Source organism: Echeneis naucrates, chromosome 4 (assembly GCF_900963305.1).
Source record: "Echeneis naucrates chromosome 4, fEcheNa1.1, whole genome shotgun sequence".
In the NCBI taxonomy this organism is placed as follows: Eukaryota; Metazoa; Chordata; class Actinopteri; order Carangiformes; family Echeneidae; genus Echeneis; species Echeneis naucrates.
Genome location: NC_042514.1, coordinates 20,162,049 through 20,180,130, shown reverse-complemented (window position 1 = coordinate 20,180,130; position 18,082 = coordinate 20,162,049). Strand labels below are relative to the sequence as shown.

General features: G+C 39.1%; 1 protein-coding gene across 2 annotated transcripts in view; it reads right to left on the bottom strand.

Moving 5' to 3' along the window:
• Positions 1-18,082, bottom strand: part of dennd1b (DENN/MADD domain containing 1B) — a 96,411-nt gene that overhangs the window by 22,600 nt on the left and 55,729 nt on the right. For both annotated transcript variants that reach the window (XM_029500264.1, XM_029500265.1), the window contains 4 exons: positions 14,064-14,164; positions 12,230-12,275; positions 10,686-10,787; positions 2,218-2,343 (listed from right to left, as the gene is read on the bottom strand). In XM_029500264.1, the coding sequence (XP_029356124.1) occupies positions 2,218-2,343; positions 10,686-10,787; positions 12,230-12,275; positions 14,064-14,164 (375 nt within the window). The remainder of the gene's footprint in view (positions 1-2,217; positions 2,344-10,685; positions 10,788-12,229; positions 12,276-14,063; positions 14,165-18,082) is intronic.

Here is an 18,082-nt window from a genome sequence, read left to right as displayed (position 1 = left end):
CTTCAAAATTTTTTACAGCAATAGCATGGAGCTGAGGGCGTAACTGCTTGTGAAGAGATTCATATACACCTGCGACTTGCCATAATTCTGAAACATTCAAAGATTTCAGGCCCTGTGATGGACTGGTGACCAGTCCAGGGCCCTGGCCTGGAACGTTGGCTGGGATTGGCTCCAGGCTCCGGAAATGGAAAAGCAGTAGAAGATGGATTGATGGATGAGGAGTTCATGTTTTGCATGTGCAAAATATTTACACATGAGCCTAACTTCTTAACTTTCCCCAAAGGCTACTGTCATCAGTGTTCATGTGCTCATGTGCGCATGTGATGAACTTCACCCATACATCCAGCTTTCAATTTAATTTTTTTCATGTCACACACTTGACCATCTCCTACCATGTTGCTGTAGCTAAGTACAGACCTGCATGTTTCCCTAATGTAGCAATCTGCTATCTGTTTTGGGAAAGATGTATATTTGAAATTGTCCATTTCATTATTAACACCCACTCTGATTGAGACTAAGCTCAGGTTTTCATACCTGGATGATACAGACTGGTTATTTACTAGTTAAGTAGAACTTCAGCTAATTTTCCCTTAAATAGGCAGTCAACACACAGCCATGAAATATACAAACCCATCTGTTTTACTAAGCTTCATCAATGGTGGTCAAAATGAATGTGAATTAATATTTCAGGTTCTCCTGCCAGACATGTGGTGTGCTGGTTAGGTAAAAAACAAATGGGGGAGCATCAAAGTGAACTGAAATTGATGACCTGAGAAATACAGTTGTAATCAGCTGATTGCTTTTTAACGCATTATCATTTTCCAGTATTATTTCATTTACAACTCAGCAAGACTCCCACGAAGCATCCCCACCCCTCCTTCTGTTGAGGCATATGGGCCTGTGAACCATAGCGCACGGCTCAGCTCAGAACAATCACCAGCAGAGTGAAATTTCACATATATGGGAACACAGGGAGAATCATCAGTGTCTTCATGAACACAGATGTGCAGTTTGTGCGTGTTTGTGTGCGCATGTATGTAAACCCCACATCTTTTAGATCCCATCTAAAGAAAATACTGTGTGAGCGTGAGTGAACTGAGAATTTACTGCATGTTGTGTTCACACAGAAATAAACACAACCTAAGACTCAGTACTTGTGTCAGATGGGAGGTGGTTTCTTCGTTTGCTGTCTGTATACTGAAAAAAGAGAGACAGCATCAATAATATAGCATCTTGACTCCGGTAGTCCACAAAGTCCAATTAATCTCAAAGTCAAAGGAACAAAGGGCCTGCTATTCGACAAACAGGACATGCTGTACTTTGCTTTGCCCTGACTTGATAAGCAGAAAAGAAATCTTGGAAGAAGGGGGGAGTAAAACACCAAAGGTGCCTACCTAAAAGGGATCATCAAAGGGAACGTCCCAACTCTTTTCAGTTCCTCTGTTTCGGAAAGGCCCACCTTTGCTCTGCTCTATTCCTAAAATCAAACCTTTTACCTTCAGCCTTAACTGACCCAGTCTAACTAGATTTAAGGGAAATTTGGCTCATTCTAGCCAAATTGAACTTGCGGCAATGTACTGTACATTCTGAAGTAAGGATTGATGTCTGTGAATGCTTGTTAGCAAACACATTGTAATTGTTAATGTTAACAGAAATTGTTGCTATTTAACGTAACACACTTCACATTTCGATTTGGTGCAATATTTCCTTTTTCTGGTGTACACAATTGCTGCTGTACTGCTGTCTAATTATATGTATATCTCTAATGCACAATATTTCCCTACTTTCCATCTTTAATGTACTGTACATATTTCACTTCTGTCCTGAATTTTCTGTCAGGGGCACCTGCGACACAAACAATTTCCCCCCAGGGATCAATAAAGTAGTTCTGATTCTGATTCAGTGCTCTAGGCATAAGTAAGAAAATGTATATTTTCACACTGGCATGGCAGTGGAAATCAAAGTAATGAGTGGGTAAAAAAATTGACATTCAAAACCAAATCCAACCACATTCATGCAGACTAATAGAGGAGAGCAAAAAAAAATTTTTTCGTTTGTAAACTGCCCCTTAAAATAAGGTTAGCCGAAACACTGTGCCTCAGTCTGGGTTTGATGGTGAACAAGTAAAATTCCCTAAATGAACGTATGGGCCTGAATATGACAAAGTGTTGCTATTACTCAAGATCATCACAGTAATTAATGGTGTAGAATCCTTACAGGTTTATATCTGAGGGCATCTCGGTAGGATCCAAACAGAGCAGCCTGTGCTCTCAAGAAGGCCCTTGCTACACCATCTCCTGTTGCTGTTGACTGCTTCTTCAGCTTGCTCTTCAGAGAGGACACCTGGTGAAAACATAAAGAGACATTGTGGGATTAAAAAAGAGAAAATAGGTATATGAAAGCAGGGGAGTGGGGGGTAAAAGTTAAATTATCACCTCTGAAATTGGTGGAGGAAACAGCGAGCCCATGTTGGGTGTGAAGTATCACATTTACAGGTCATCTCAAAAAATGAAGGCAAGAAAAGAAGGGGAAAGGCTTCAGCCTTTCCTTCGAGCATATCTCTTGAGCTGCTTGGAGCACCTGCTGCTTTGCTAATTGAGCAAAGGATGGGGAGCATTGAGAGGGAGGGGACAGTGGAGTGGAAATGGAAATCACCCTCTCTCTCCATGCTGCCAACCCCGCTTTTCTACCAAGCACCTCCTCACTTTCTCCCTCTATCTGTAACTCCCCACAGCTTTCTCTCCAGTCCTCTGGTTTTCCTCTGCACTGTAGACTCTCCTGGATTGTCTGTAGAAAGGGACACTTGACATAAAATGTCTTTAATTATGTCCCTCTCTTTCTCAGCTGTATGTCCTGAACTCCAGGCGAGAGTGGAGAAGCAATAGGCCCAAGCTTGTTTTAGGTTGGCAAAAGATTCACCCTGGCCACCGGGCTCTGGGGAGTCTGGGAAGGGAGTTGTCAAGAGGCTTTCCGCACCTGCTCAGCAGCAGTCTGACTGCTGTGGCAGTGTGAGGAAGAGGCAGAATTAGCGTGGGACTGACACACTCTGTGTGGGCCGTGCCAGTTTTGCACAAATGCATGACTGTGTTGCTCAGGAGGTTGAAATGACTATAATTCTGTTTGCTCTGGGTTGTTAGCAGTCGTACAGGTTTGAATGATGAATGTTACACGAAAAACCTCTGAGTGTAACCTGAAAAACTTACCTCTGTTTTGCTGTAAATTCTGTTCTGTAGAATATATAAATGATCTTATTGCGAAATCTCACTGCATAGTCATAAAGTAATTTTCAGGATTGCTCATGGGCATAACAACACTAAATTTTCCACACACCTATTTCACATTTTCACATGCAGCAAAAACCGATTGCAGAGGAGAAACTATCAAAATAACATGAACAGGTGGAATTACCAGTCTGCCTATTAGTTTTCACCCTGCACTGCACATTTCACCAGCTCAATCACATTTTAATAGTGTAACATTCAGTGTTGTGTCCTCTGATTATTCTGTGCACAGCTCTTCTGCTATTTTTTGTCATTTAAGTGTTCATTCTGCCTTCTCTGTCCACCTCTGTAAAGCCACATAGAACATTTATCACATTTATCAGTATTATTACTGTCCATCCCGTCATTGAGTCAAGGAATCAATGGAAAACAGAGGTTGAGTCTATGCATAAATGGGCCCAGTCCCTCTGCAATGTGATAGGATTTTTTGATCATGTGTATTTCAATCAGGAGGGGGGGGCAAATGCCATGCTGTGAAGTTGCAGCATTAGAAGGCTATCACACTCCGGCAACTGCAATTAGCAACTGCAATTATTTGGAAAACTTAAGGGAGGAGAGGCAGGGTGTTAGCACAGCTTATACAAAGGACAGGCAAAGAAAAACAGAGAGGCAGAGACTGAAAGAAAGTGACACAGAAAGAGTGGCAGTCTTAAACTGGGACAAAGACAAAATAATCAGAGTCAATTCCTCTCCCCTGAGCTTTCCCACTCTCCACAAGGTCCCCATGCTGCCATTGCAAATGCTCCTAGGCAACAAATAGAAAGTTTATCATGGTTAAATTAACAAGTGTCATATCCATATTCAGTCATTGGGCTAAATGCTTTTATGTTTATGTAAAGCCCTTTCTAGAATTAATATTTCATGTTTATGTGCATTTTCACAGATTTTTTTTTATCCTTGTAAATCATTAAACTGTCTTTTTCAAGGGGAGAATCAAAGTGAACACAATGTCAGTCTAAGAGGGGGAGGCATACCCCAAAGACTGTCAGACAGGATAGCGGAGTTTACTCTGCACACAGAGTTCTGTACAGCAGCTTTGAACGGGTGAGAGCTCTGCAGTGGCAAACACTTTTTAATGAGGTGGGGGACACAATTACTTGTGTTTTGCTTTCAAACGTTGGAGAAAAATGGGTGATAAAGTGATAGTTCGAAGTTTCACATGTACTCATGAGTAAAATTAAGTAGCATAAAGTGTATTCTTCTTTTCACATTTGGTAATCAATTAATTTGTCACGCATAGCAAATATAGTTGCAGTGCCGACAAGCATTTTGCTAGTAGAGAGGTAAAGCACACTCATCTCTGTTTAAAAAAAAAAAAAAAGGTTAATGTTAAGTGATTGGATTTTAAATATGGCGCCTACACCACGATCATCAGGTATGCCTCCACCGTAATAGCTCTGTCAAACTAATTAACTTGTACAGTTTGAGTGAAGCTAACGAGTTGCGTACAGGCATCAGAGGAAGGCCAAGCTCTACAGGTGATAACCCTATTTGGCAGTGACATTTTTTAGTGTAAAGTCACAGTGGCGGTGATGAGATCAAAGGCAGAAAGTCCCCCATTGGGTCCAATTAGAACTATAGCATTGTACAGAGAAAGGGTGGAAGGAGGAGAGGAGTGGGTGGTTGGGGGAGAGGGAGAGGAAAAATGTTGAGTTATGATATTCATAATCTATGCAGAGAGGCCTTTCCAGTACAGGTCTTCTCCCCATAGCTGTGATCTTTTCAATTTACATCAAGGGAAGATGGTCGAGGATGAAAGCAGGGCATCTAAGGCGCACAGCCCACAGAGGGCAGACATGGGGCCTCATTAAGGCCCCGTCCAGCCAGTCCCAAATAGGTTTTGAAGTGCGTCACATAAAGAGCATGGGGTCAAAGGTCAGACATAGAACAGATCTCCATTTAACTCTCCAGCTGGAGATGGTAATTAGCAGGTGCAATGATGATCCCTGCCTGACGCAAAGGGATGATGCCACTGTAGGTGACACCAGGCATCTGTGTGAATGTGTGAGTATCTGTGCATGTGTGTTCATGCACAGTGCCTTGATGCATTGGTACATTCTCTGACATCTGTCTGGGAACCCAGCGATTACTCATTTTGAGAATACAAAGGTACTGTATACATTTTACAGTTAATTTATACCAACACATGCTTTGGCAGAAAAAGAAAAGAAACCATTTTACATTGTGATGGTGAGGTTGGAAAAAAAACAAAAAAACTAAACATACACACTTCAAGTTTAACTGCTTCTACTTCGTCATAAAGCCCAGCCTGTTAAAATGTCATGCTGTACACGAGCAACATATTTCAATAAACAACAGACAGACCACACAACAAATAAAGCCAGGTCATTGATATTAGTTATAAGCTGAAAAAATTAAACATGCCAAAATAGATAGACTAATAGATTTTCTATTAAGGACAAAATGTACGCACAAGCTATGGGTGTATATTTAGAAATTTCCATTACATTTTTGAGCACAAGAGCATGAAAACCCCTCCCAAATAACAAACCTGACACTTGTCTGTTGTTAAAAAACAATAAAATAAAGAAATAAATAAAGAGTTGGGTTCACTCCCCCCCAAAAAAGAAGAATGTTTTGTTTAAGATTCTGTCCAGGGAAAGAACACCATGGGGACACAATTAAAGAACTACAAAGAAAAAAATAGTTATGAAAATCTCCCACTTTCTTTTGATCTGCTCCAGTCTGAACTGTACACACACACACACACACACACACACACACACACAAACACACACACACTGAACAAAGACAGTGAGCCAGTATATATTCTCACATGCACATACACTATCCACATGTAAATAATGAATATGTAATTTGGAAACTCAATTCATCCATTGAATTTAAAGTAAAAATCAAGATATTTTGTTATTTGTTTTTAAATAAACTTAAAAAAAAGTAATTATATGATGAAACTGTACAATTATAAACTATACTCAGTTTATTTAGCTTATGTAGTTGTGTCACCAATTTCTTGTAACTAACCACAACTAACTAACAAACTCGATAATATCACAATTTAAAGCATGAGGTAGGTTTTTAAAAACAACTTCACTGAATATTAAATTAACAAATTCATGGAATGAAATAAATATGTAAAAATAAAATAAAATAAAGTAAAATAAAAAAGCCCTACAGTTTATAGTGTAGTGTAGTGTCGTGTTCATTGTAATATACAATACATTTATTGGGCAAAGTGAAAAAAGAGCGAGAGAGCGAAGGGGAGAAATATAATACGTGTGTGTGCCTTAATAGGGCTATCTCATTGCCATGAGATTCTCCCCAGTGTGAGGTTACTTTGTCAAGCTGACCTCTTATAGCAGCTGAATTTTGCATACATAATTAACTACAGCTAAATGTCATCTCAAATTTCAATAACTAACACAGTGGGTGATGCTGCTCTCTCTTTTTATCTTCTAATCAGGAGTGAATTGCCAGCAGAACGACTATGTGAAAATGAAGTGCAGCTTTTAAACACCACATGAGTAAATGAAATGCTGCAGTGTGTGCACACATTTCAGCACCATTTTAAACCATTATAACTTCTCAAACAATATTTCACATAGACAGAGCTTGACATTTGCAGTTGGTAAACGGTTCGCTCAAAATAGTCACAAAATTTCCTTGGAGCATGTTCTTATAGGCTGCAGCACTGTGTCTGTTTCTGGTAAAGTATAGTATGTAACCGAGGTGGAGCAACACCATTCTCAGCACTGAGCTGCCATGTAGTTAGGCTTTGCTGTATGTGGCTCCGCTATACTTGGAAGACACCAGTGAAATGAAACACTCTTGGCTGCACTGAAACCAAAAAATGGGGGAATCTAGTGGACAAAACAAAACCTGTGAGTAGCAAAAGTTTACCCTTGTACTAGATCTGAGTTTTATTGGTGTACGTTCCTGGCCGAGAGCGTGTAGGTGTTTCAGTGTCTGTCTGTTCATCTTCGTATGTGAGTGTTGCTGCCGTCTACTGCACTCTGCTGTAGATGATGATGAAGATGTTGTTTTCTGGAAGTGTCAGAAACTCAACACCAAATTAAAGCCACGATGTTTGATTAAGTGTGCCAGGTGATCTCAGGAGAGGCACACAGACACAACCTCAACCCCCTCATTCATTTGTAAACCTCCAAATGCAGTCTTGAAATACAGGAAGTTGGAGTGTATGCTGTAAATTCCCACCTTGATTGGGAATACAAATGATCAAATGTGTGAAGGCTTGGAATGTATGGGTACGTAGTGTCAGCAAAGTAGCGAGAGGCAGAGAGGAGGAGAATAGAAGGAATTAGGCTGTGATCTGAAAGGGAGCATCTGAAAATAAAGATGTAAGCTGCATTGTAGCACCTCACCTTGAATATGGTGCACAGAAAGAATAATACATGAAAATCTTCTGTCATCTGATTCAGTCACACACTGTTTGTTTTTTAGAATTAACAGACTCCTAATTTGCTATTCTTGGATACTTTTAATGAATAGAACAGTAAACAGCTCCACCAACCAAAAGCCAATTATAACTTTATCAGCAGAATCTCTGTGCGGAGGAAACGTGGCTCTCGGAAAAAGAAACAAAAGGACCTTGATCTTCAAGGGAAAAACTACAGTCTTTTTTTTTTTTATTGACAATTTTTCTTCAGTGTTGTTGTCAACAAATTGATTTCACTGACACAAGTACTGTTTGAGATTAATGTGATTTATTAATGGGTAAAAAGTATTCAAACTTTTAAGCCAAACTTAAGCAATTTTAAAATATACTGTCACACTAAAAATGCACAAAATGCTTAAAAAAGATATTTCTCAGAAAATATTACAAAGTTATCTAAAATAAACTCGAAGCAGTAAAGTTACTTGATTGAGTTTATTGTCTATAAAAAGGTACCAAAATACAGGTTGAATTTTGAAAATGTTTGGCCTGATATTTAATAGTTACAACTACGTAACTACTAAAACACGATAAAGGATGGTGGGCAAGTATTAAAAAAACAAACTCAGACCAAAAGCACAATTAACAAATAGCTAGTGATTTACGTGACATTACAATTTGCAATGTAACAATTTAAACTATTTTGATCTGTTACCAATTATTCTCTTATTCAGACCTTTCCTTTTTTTTCTTTTTTCTTTTTTTGACTAAACGGAACCGCTACTGGCATGGTAGCATTTGTAATAGTCAATAAATCTGAAATATTATGTGTGAAATTGTGGGAAAAGACCATTAAGGGGCGGGCACTAGTGGAGCCGGTGTAGGGGTCCTGCCTGAAAGAGGGCGGTTAATTCAGGACAACTGTGAACTCTGAACCTGCTAAAAGCATGGCCACTGGTCAGCCAAGCAAGGTAATAGAGTCCACATGTGCTCACAGTCTGCACTGCCATAATTAGATGTATCTCTTCAGCTCTGCTTAAATCAACATTAGGGGAATTTCTTTTCCATCAAAGACTTGAAATGGACAAAAAAAAAATGCATGTCGCCTTTAAGATTTTAAACATTACATAAGGTACATATTCATACAAATTGATGCTGTGCTTTTAAAGTGAGAATATTCATTACTTCATAAGTCTCAGGGCCTCTGTTTCACTCTGAATACAGCTTGAGTGTTAAGTAGCCAGTGTTACAGTGAGAATGAGAGAAAAAAAGAGTGGTTTTAATAGCTCAGAATCAACACCCACCCTGCAGTTCAATATTAATCAAGATTTCAGGCCTTTCTCTGACAAACTGCACAATGCCTCAAACATGTCTGTGTGTGTAAACACAAACATCAAATGCCATGTGGCATGTCCTCATCACTAACAAGCAATCTAACAAGAGACCTGAAATTCCACTCAATTAGTACCTGCTCCCATCCTTGTTAATCTACTAGCCCCGGTGAAACATCAGAGGAGACGGGGGAAAATGAATAGGGAAAAAAGAGAAAAAAAAAAAAAAATACAATTTGTTACAATAAATGTATTAATGTCAGTGAAGCTTCCATTTCAGGTTGTTTAATTTGACATGATATACATGTTATGTTCTGTCATTAGTCAGGAAAAGGGTGAGTAGGGGATCAAAGCAAAAGGGCTCTGAGCCTGCCACTTCATTTATCATACGGTGAAGAGACAAAGGCTTTTCTCTCTGCTTCTGTCGCTTTTCAAAAGTCCTGAATTCTTTTTATCATAAACTCAGTCTGCAATTTCATTTAGTAGTTAGGTCCCTGAATGCAGAAAATCCTGCAGATAGGCAAAGAAGCCAGAAAAGCAAATATTGGGTGCAAGAGGCATCCAGGCAATAAGTACTCAGAGAGAAAGACGAGAATGCAGACAGGTGTCGTGAAACTTAAACAGCCAGACAGACGATTAAGGAGGCGCAGAAAGAGGATGAAATATAATCTCGTGATATAAAATGTATTAAAAAAAATAAAATAAGAAAAATCACATGATTGCAGGTAAGCATCCACACATACCAGTAGTTGTGGAAGATTGAGCAGTGTTAACTCAGCTCTGGAGTCTGCTGGGCAGTGGATTGAATTATTTACTGCTATTTAGGCAGGAGCTTGGTAGTTGGTTTATTAATACGGTTATCAGCGTGGGTAATCGTGTATCCACAGCCTCAGTGGGGCTTCAGTATCTCACAGAGGGGCTTTAATACACAAACTTCCAGGAAACAGCTAAACAAACAGATTCATTCTTTGACCAAAAAGCGAGGAGAGTAGGAAGTGCGTTGCTCTGAATGTTTGTGTGTTTATGTATATGAATGTGGGTAAATGTGGAAGTGACCCCGATGCCGTGGTGATGCTTTCTCTAGCACTGACCGGTGTCAGTGTTCCATTAATTAAAAAGATGATGCGCTGGCAGGTGGCTTCACGGCCCACACTGGTAATTGGCCCCCTTCTTACCACTCTCCCCCTAGAAAATCACCGATCTCTGCCTTTTCTTTTCTTTTCTCTGCCTAGATTCCTCCTCCTATGTCTTGTCCTCAGAAATGTGCCAGTGGGCAGGCTAAAATCTAAGACTTTGTGAAATAATGATTAGAATGGATGGAGATGAAGGGAAAGGAGCTGTATGTTTTCCCACAAGCCTCTGATGGTTGGGGGATGCTGGTCGCCTTCAAGCATCATGCAACGCAACGGGACTTTACTTTAGACAGCCATAATACAAGGAGCCAATACAGCAGTCATTAATGATGTGGGGAGCTGACAAAGCTGTACTTTGACAAGTTTTTGTACGCGCATGCATTTGTCTATGGTTTTTCTGCAGACATTAAAGTGCAGTTGCAAATGGGCATGATTGTGAGGATGTGAGTTTGAGAGACCTTGGAGGCCAAGAGAATCTTTCTCATGTGTGACGACAAAATAAAAATATAAAAGCTGACAAGCTCTGAAATTTAAGGTTGTGTGTGTGTGTCTGTATGTGTCTTACCACGTCACTGGGCAGGTTTTGTAGGTCATCAAAGGGACTCTCTATGGTATTATTATCCACATTCAGAATTATGACATCCTCCAGTGATCGACTACGTGCTCTCTAAAAAAAAAAAAAAAAAAAAAAAAAGTTATCCGCAACAGTATAAATATTAGACTGTAAATATTAGAAACTAACATATCAAATGATGCAGAAGTTTATATTCAATAAAAATTACATTTATGTTGCAGAATATATTAAATCCTAACACAACTTTTCTGCTTTGTTGCACTTCGCAATGAACTTTTTTCACTCAATTTTATCAGTTAATTGTTGTTGTTTATAAAATACTTGGGTAAATTTTATCAAGTGTACAATCGATTGAGGACATCAAGTCAGCATTTTAAACCATTTTAAACAACATGAAGGCACATGAAAACACAGTAGTTACATTTAAAATTACAATGTTTGCACAGTCCTTCATGACAATGCAAAATGGTGTGTCAGGCAAAAAAAAAAATAAATAAATAAATAAATTGATCATCTTTACTGTAACAGACAGACTCACACAATGACACAGAGAGATCATTTGGATCGCACAAACATTTTCTATTGCACCAAACTCTCATATATCAGCAGCATAGTGATGCTGTTCTGTACAATGTGCATCCTGATGGCGACAAATCCAACAATTATTTCAGTGGGGTGCAGAATGCAGGCAGGTGCCGGGGGGGTGGGATAGAAAGAGGGGGACCAGGGGGAGGAGGGAGGAGGGGCAGCATAGTGTGTGAATTTCTAGTTTGTCACTTTTGTGACAGCCTGTGCAGTGGAGGCTCACATGCTGATCTGGACTAATTATGTAGTGGTGGAAACAGGGTCTGTCACGGATGCAGAGTGTGATAAATACTGCCACTGCTGCAACTGTCAGACAAATATCACACACATACATACGCACACTCACATGCACACGCACACAAACACACACAAAAGCAACATATGCATTTGCACACGCACAAACACTTACTAACACTTACACACAAGTGCAAATATCTGCTTGCAACAGCACCAGTGGTGATCCCCCACCCAGCACACAGTTTAACAATGAAGTAGAAAAGCTCTTTGTTTGCAGGTACTTTTCCTGTCTTTCTCTTTGTCTTTTAATTTAAGATTACTTATGCTCATGAGAAGAAGATGGACATGCAGAAAAAACATGATATGAGGTTTTTTTTTATTTAATATGTTGGTGTCAAAAAGTGACCTAAGAAATTTCAAATATTTCACATTAAAATATTGGGGATGTTTCACCGTTCCAGGTCTAATCTTTCCTAAAGGTAAATAGAAATACAACAAGAACAACAACAAAATGGATCAGAAATACTATCTGAATAAAATTAAGAATGATCAATTTGATTATTTTTTAATAATTTTCACTCTTGATAGCTCAAACATAAACCAGTTGGAAGCAACACATAGAATATAATTATGCACTGTAAATATGTGATGATGTGCATATACACACACTCACATTTATATGCATATACATCACCACAGGTTAACTAACATACCTCTAGGAGACTGAGATGAACTCCGACAAAGTATGGCATGGGGGCACTGTGGATGGAGAGAGGAAAACAAAGCAGAAGCAATATTAATATCAGATGCTATCAGAAGCTACACTAGCACAGGCCATTTCACACACGAAGAGTCCTTCATCAACAGATAAGTCGGCATAAATGTAGCAAATTAATGTAGCCTTTCACATTTATTAAATTAAAGCTTCTTAAGTGTGACATTTCCCAACTTGACAACATGACCTGACTCTCCAAACATTTTGATTGTTCGAAGATGTTACAGACCAAAGTATTTATTTAATTAATTAATTAATTTAAGTTAAAGGACTCGAGATACATATATATATATATATATATATATATATATATATATATATATATATATATATATATATATATATATATAAACAATTTAAAAGTAGAGTATATTTTATCATTGCTGGATCTTAGTTGGGAATGTTTTTGCATAACAACAGATGCAAAGTTACAAAACCATATATTTTATTTCAGCTGCACATGTTGTAACTGAAAAACACACTTACAACATAACTGACTCCATATTCTACTTGAACCAAATTACAAGATTTGTAGGTCATGACATTAAAGAAAAAAGTACACTGAATAACGTGACAACTACTTATATTGTAATAAAAAGAGTATAATCAATGAGGGTTTTCCTATGATAAGATTGTAGATACAGAAAAAACAGCATTTTTATTTATCTTCACTCTGTGAGCTGGCGGTAAGGAAAGGCTTAATCAATGCAATAATAAAACCATTTAATGATGAGGTTTAAAGTGGCAGCGATAATCAAATAAAAGTCAATATATTCTTGGCCAGAATGACTCAGAAGCCAAAGGCTTGTAATCAACTTAAAGCAGCCGCAAACCAAACAGCAGCGTTGTAGCTCAACAGCGTAGTCACTGTCCTGTTCAACGAAGAGTTACAGATATACATTTATAGTATAGAATGGGCGGAAACATAAAGTCAGACATACATACACACGCACACACACACACACACACGCATGCATGCATGCACACAGAGCATGCAATATTATTTAGTTATCTGATCAGTGCTTGGAGAACACCCCTGTAGCTAAATAAAATAACGATGAGCCTGCACAGCGTTTGCAAATCACATTTTACTGTCAGTGATGAATCGTGTGCTCCTGGTGATGAGGCCCAGTACTGTACAAGTAGCACTGATTCAACAAAAAAAGGTCATTTTACATAAACTGAATTGCGTACTCTGCATTTTGTTTAAACATGTCTGAAGTTGACCTGAACACACATGGGTTGGTAGATGAACTGTTACTTCTGCTCTCCATTCACTCTCAATCAATTGAATTACATTTTAAAGGATTTGTGTTGGATAGGTGGTAATGAACCCCTCAGAGGGCTACGATGATGAGAGTGTGAATCTAGCTCTGACATGAAATATAGAGTTAGGTGCTCTGAGCTGTTCATTATGTTGAAGAGAAGGCACACCACGAGAGAAATCGTGAGAACTCCAACAACGGTTGATAGAATGTGTGAACATGTGCATCTGCAATTTTACATCAAAGTTTTTACAATAAGCCTTGGTGCATGACCAGCACGCATGGCGTGGCATGCGTTTAAGTGTTGGTACAAAGTGCCAGGAAAAAAGTGTCTTGATGTAATTTTGTTATGATTTGGCGCTGTATAAATAATTTGATTTGATTTAAAAAGGGAGGTGCACATGTTATGATTACACCATTGGTTTTGATCGTGGTATTGTGGTTGTGTGTTGGTTTATGGGTGCATGTCTGTATGTATGTGTATTTTTCAGTGGTGGTCAGTCCTACCAGCAATAGTCCAGAAGATGCGGGGGCAGAACAGGGATGAAGATGTGCTGCCAGTACATCGGGAAGAGCAAAGCAGCTGCACCGTGGACACATGCAGTCAACTACATAAAGAAAAGACAGAACGACAAAGTCAACACAACTTTCCAGATCACACAAACACTAAGACAAAAAGACCATTGTGTACGCAATGTTTGATTAATGTCTCACTTTAAGAACTGCACCAAAGAAATAAATACAGCCAACCTGTGCAAATAAAATAAACCGTTCAGATTTAATAGAATATCACTCTTTCTTGTTTCATTTGTATTTCCACAACATATTGAAAAAGGATTCTACTCTGCCAAGGTCCGTACACCTCCATTTTCCATGCATGCAATACCCTGTTAATAGCCAGTTTTTAATAAATGCATGCATCTGTGATACCTTTTACTCATGTATTGACATAGTTTGACTTCATTAGGTTATCACTGACATATTGCAAACCATTATTTCCTGTATGGTGTGTCACCGTCGCAATAATATTAATGCAGGTGCAATATGAAATAGAAAATCAGTGTAGATAATTACAGATTCGTGCCTCTTGCCGAACTGTGGTGCTGCCAGCACAAAACCAAGAAAGGGGACCCAAACAGTGAGCACAAAAATCAGAAGCACAACAATTAATATTAAAGGAAATAAGGAAAATTTGGAATAACTGACCTTTTTTCTAAACATATAATGAGACGCAATCATATGAAGATGATCAGATGGCATTCCCTTTCAGAGCACTCTTTTCACCAGCTTTAGACAGCATTATAAAGTTAAAGTCATTGTCTCACTGTGTCTGAAAGAAAGCATCCCATTCTTGACATCCCATATCATGAAAACCCAGCTATAGTAATGACCTGCAACACACACAAACACAAATGCCAGCGTGCACGCGTACGCACACACAAGCCAGGCTTTAGCTCATCCCCCAGATTAAAATAACATGATTAAATATGGAAAGAGAACAGAGGTCTGAGGGCCTCCTGCGGGACTTCATTAGGGCAAATTGCCAAAGAATGAAACATGAGTTAGGCAAGAGAGACTGCGGGCTAGGCCAATACCGCCGGGACCCCGGAGCAGCAGCCGCTGTTATACCGCTGCCGCTTCATAGTCATTGTGTGAAACAGACACACTATCTCACACACAAGCAGAACTACCGGGAGACCGCCTGCTCACTGACACACAGTGTCACAATTGACCAGCCAAAAAGGGGGCAGACTTGGCAGCTGAAGCCACTGCTGCCAGAGAATTAGAAAGAGGGCCCAGCCCTTTGCCATTCACCCAAACATCAAGCCTGGACATCTGAGGGGCTCACAGCAAAAAGTGTATTTGTGCTTGTCAGTGTCAATGTGCCTCCCTCCCTGCATGAAGAAATTAAGGTGTTTTTTTTTTTTTTTTGGTCTTCATGCAATCTCTCATACACCCAGTGCCACAATAGGTAGGACTTCAACATTTAATTGGTGTTTTGCTCTGCGTATCTGCATATGCATATTTAGAATGCCTGCCATCTTCAAATAAAACACAACAATGCCACGTTCCTGTCAGGATTAATTCCCTGGCAAACAGTTTGTGTGTATTGTTAATTCTGAAAATAAATCAATGCTATCAATGTGTGAAAGTGAAGCACTCTGTGCTACGATCAAAACCAACATACCCTTCTCCCTTATCCAAAGCAACCACAGTAACAGGCCATTAAATTTTGATAAAGACAGGTCAACAATCCAGCTATGGAGGACATACACAAATGCATCCACGTGTCACAAGTGTGTACGCACGCCAGTGTGCACACACATACACAGTGGAGAGCTGACAGGCGAGTGCATTCCCCCTCTGGGAGCACGAGATGAGCTCCAGCCATTCCCTGGTACCAGGAGGTAATGGTACAGAACACCTCGCTAACCAACTCCAATTATCTCCACCAGGCCTCAAGGTGAGTCCCCCAACTGGTATGATTTACTTTCAGGTTGAAAGGGAAAACGGGAGTCTCTCTCCTCTCTGCTTCTCCTCTCCTCAGGCTGGGTGGCTGGCTTTGGGGAGTTGGCTGAGAAGGGAGGGGGGATAGTGAAACTGAGATAATGATTTACGAAGCAAATCTAGATTCCTGTTTTCTTTTATTTCCTATTTCCAAAGCAATGATGGTAGCAGTGCACTGAGATAAGGTAACTTGGAAGGAACTGTAGAGGAATAGTTCACATATTTGCTTTTCTAATAAAGCTTTATACAAACCCCTATGCCCTTGTTAATGCTTTAGAATGAAAGAGGAAAAAGTTAAAGTAAAATAAATTGGAAAAAAGAAAAATTTTACTTCTATTTTTCCTTTTTTTCCCATTTAGAGGGGGGCTTCACATAAGACTGGGTCATGAGAGGCTAAGGCTGATAAAATATTTGCCAGGCTGATAAATAATAGATGAGTGGAGCCAAATGGCTTACACGCTCCACAAAAGACCTGGGTGCTTAATATTCCATTCAATGAAGAATCACAGATACAGTCCCCAAGAACAAATACAGGATTAGGTGCTGTGTCCAGTCCTCAGGGACCAGGCCTCTGCCTGGTAATGAGGGGCTGCCTGCCTCTCACACTGTGCGCGTGTGTGAGGGTGTGTGTTACCCCTTCCTGTGAGAGAAGGTAACCAATTATACAGCCACAGCTTGCTTCAAAAAACAGTCAAGGTCTTTGGTTCTGTGCTGTATCTGAGACAGAGTGTGTCCATACTAACACTGGTTTTCCCAGATCCATTCAATGTCACGAAAAAGAGATAGAAAGTAAAAAAAAAAAAAAAAAAAAAAAAAGGGGGGGGGGGGGGGGGGGAGAGATTTAAAGAGATGAAGAGAAGGTGACAGTGGGCAAAGGGGGAATAAAGTAAACAGACAAAAAATTGAATTTTAACTTTAGATTAGAAGGTCACACATAGATTTTCTCAGTAACATGCTCTGGGTGTGGCTCGCTTGCTTTATTTCACTTCCAGATTATATGTTAAAATTGTGAGTGCTAGATGTGCTTGACGTCAAAAAGGCATGCGTTAACAATTAGTATAAGGAAAAAATCTATCCATACGAAAAATGACAGCAAGTGTGTATTGTTGGGTCTCAAAGTGTACATTATCATTAAAGTTTGGTTTAACATTTTCAGCTTTGAGCATTGTATTGTATAAAAATAATTTCATGTTATCAAGTGTAAAAAAATTTTTAAGTATACACACTGTAGTATTTGCACTGGGAATATGTACCACACAATGAAAAGATGCAAAAAATATCCACTTTGAATTGTTGAGAACTTTTTTTTGTGTGTGTGTGTGTAATTACAATATATGGGCAGCTACCACATTCACAACAGTCTTCAAATTCAGACGGTGTTAAATCAGTGATGTTTCCTTAAAAATTTAGACCCAACAGAGATACTGCAACTCTAGGCTCTGTATACTGTTACTAAGCATTCATACTAAGAGTCCCATTCCCATCCACAGCTTTCCTCTTTACCTGAGCAACTGGACATTTTGAGGTGTAATAAACGGAAAAGCCAGAAACCACTTTCACATATCTTATGTGCACTTTACTTCTATGTTTATATTGTATATATTTCTCATATTCTGTATATTTTCCTAAACACATTCTTATTACAATGTCTTTTTTTTTTTTTTGTATTGATAGTGGTGATGGTCTAATCTCATTGTGTTGATGTATAATGACAATAAAGGCATTCTATTCTATTCTATGAAAAGCAAATGGTGGCCTTTCATCCAGTTTGAGAGTACCAACACATTATTTCTCTCTTTGGGTCTTCTTGGATGAGGAGATGAATCAATGAATGTTGAATCACTATATAAATATAGTGTGAGGTAAATATCTGCTGCTTCAGGCAACAGAATTGACTTTGACAAGAGAAATTGTATTAACATAGCTGCTCTTGACCTCCACACACCAGCCTTAAACACTCACTTCCTGTTCGCCAGAACCATCCTAACATTCTCTCCCTACAGAATCTCTCAATTCAT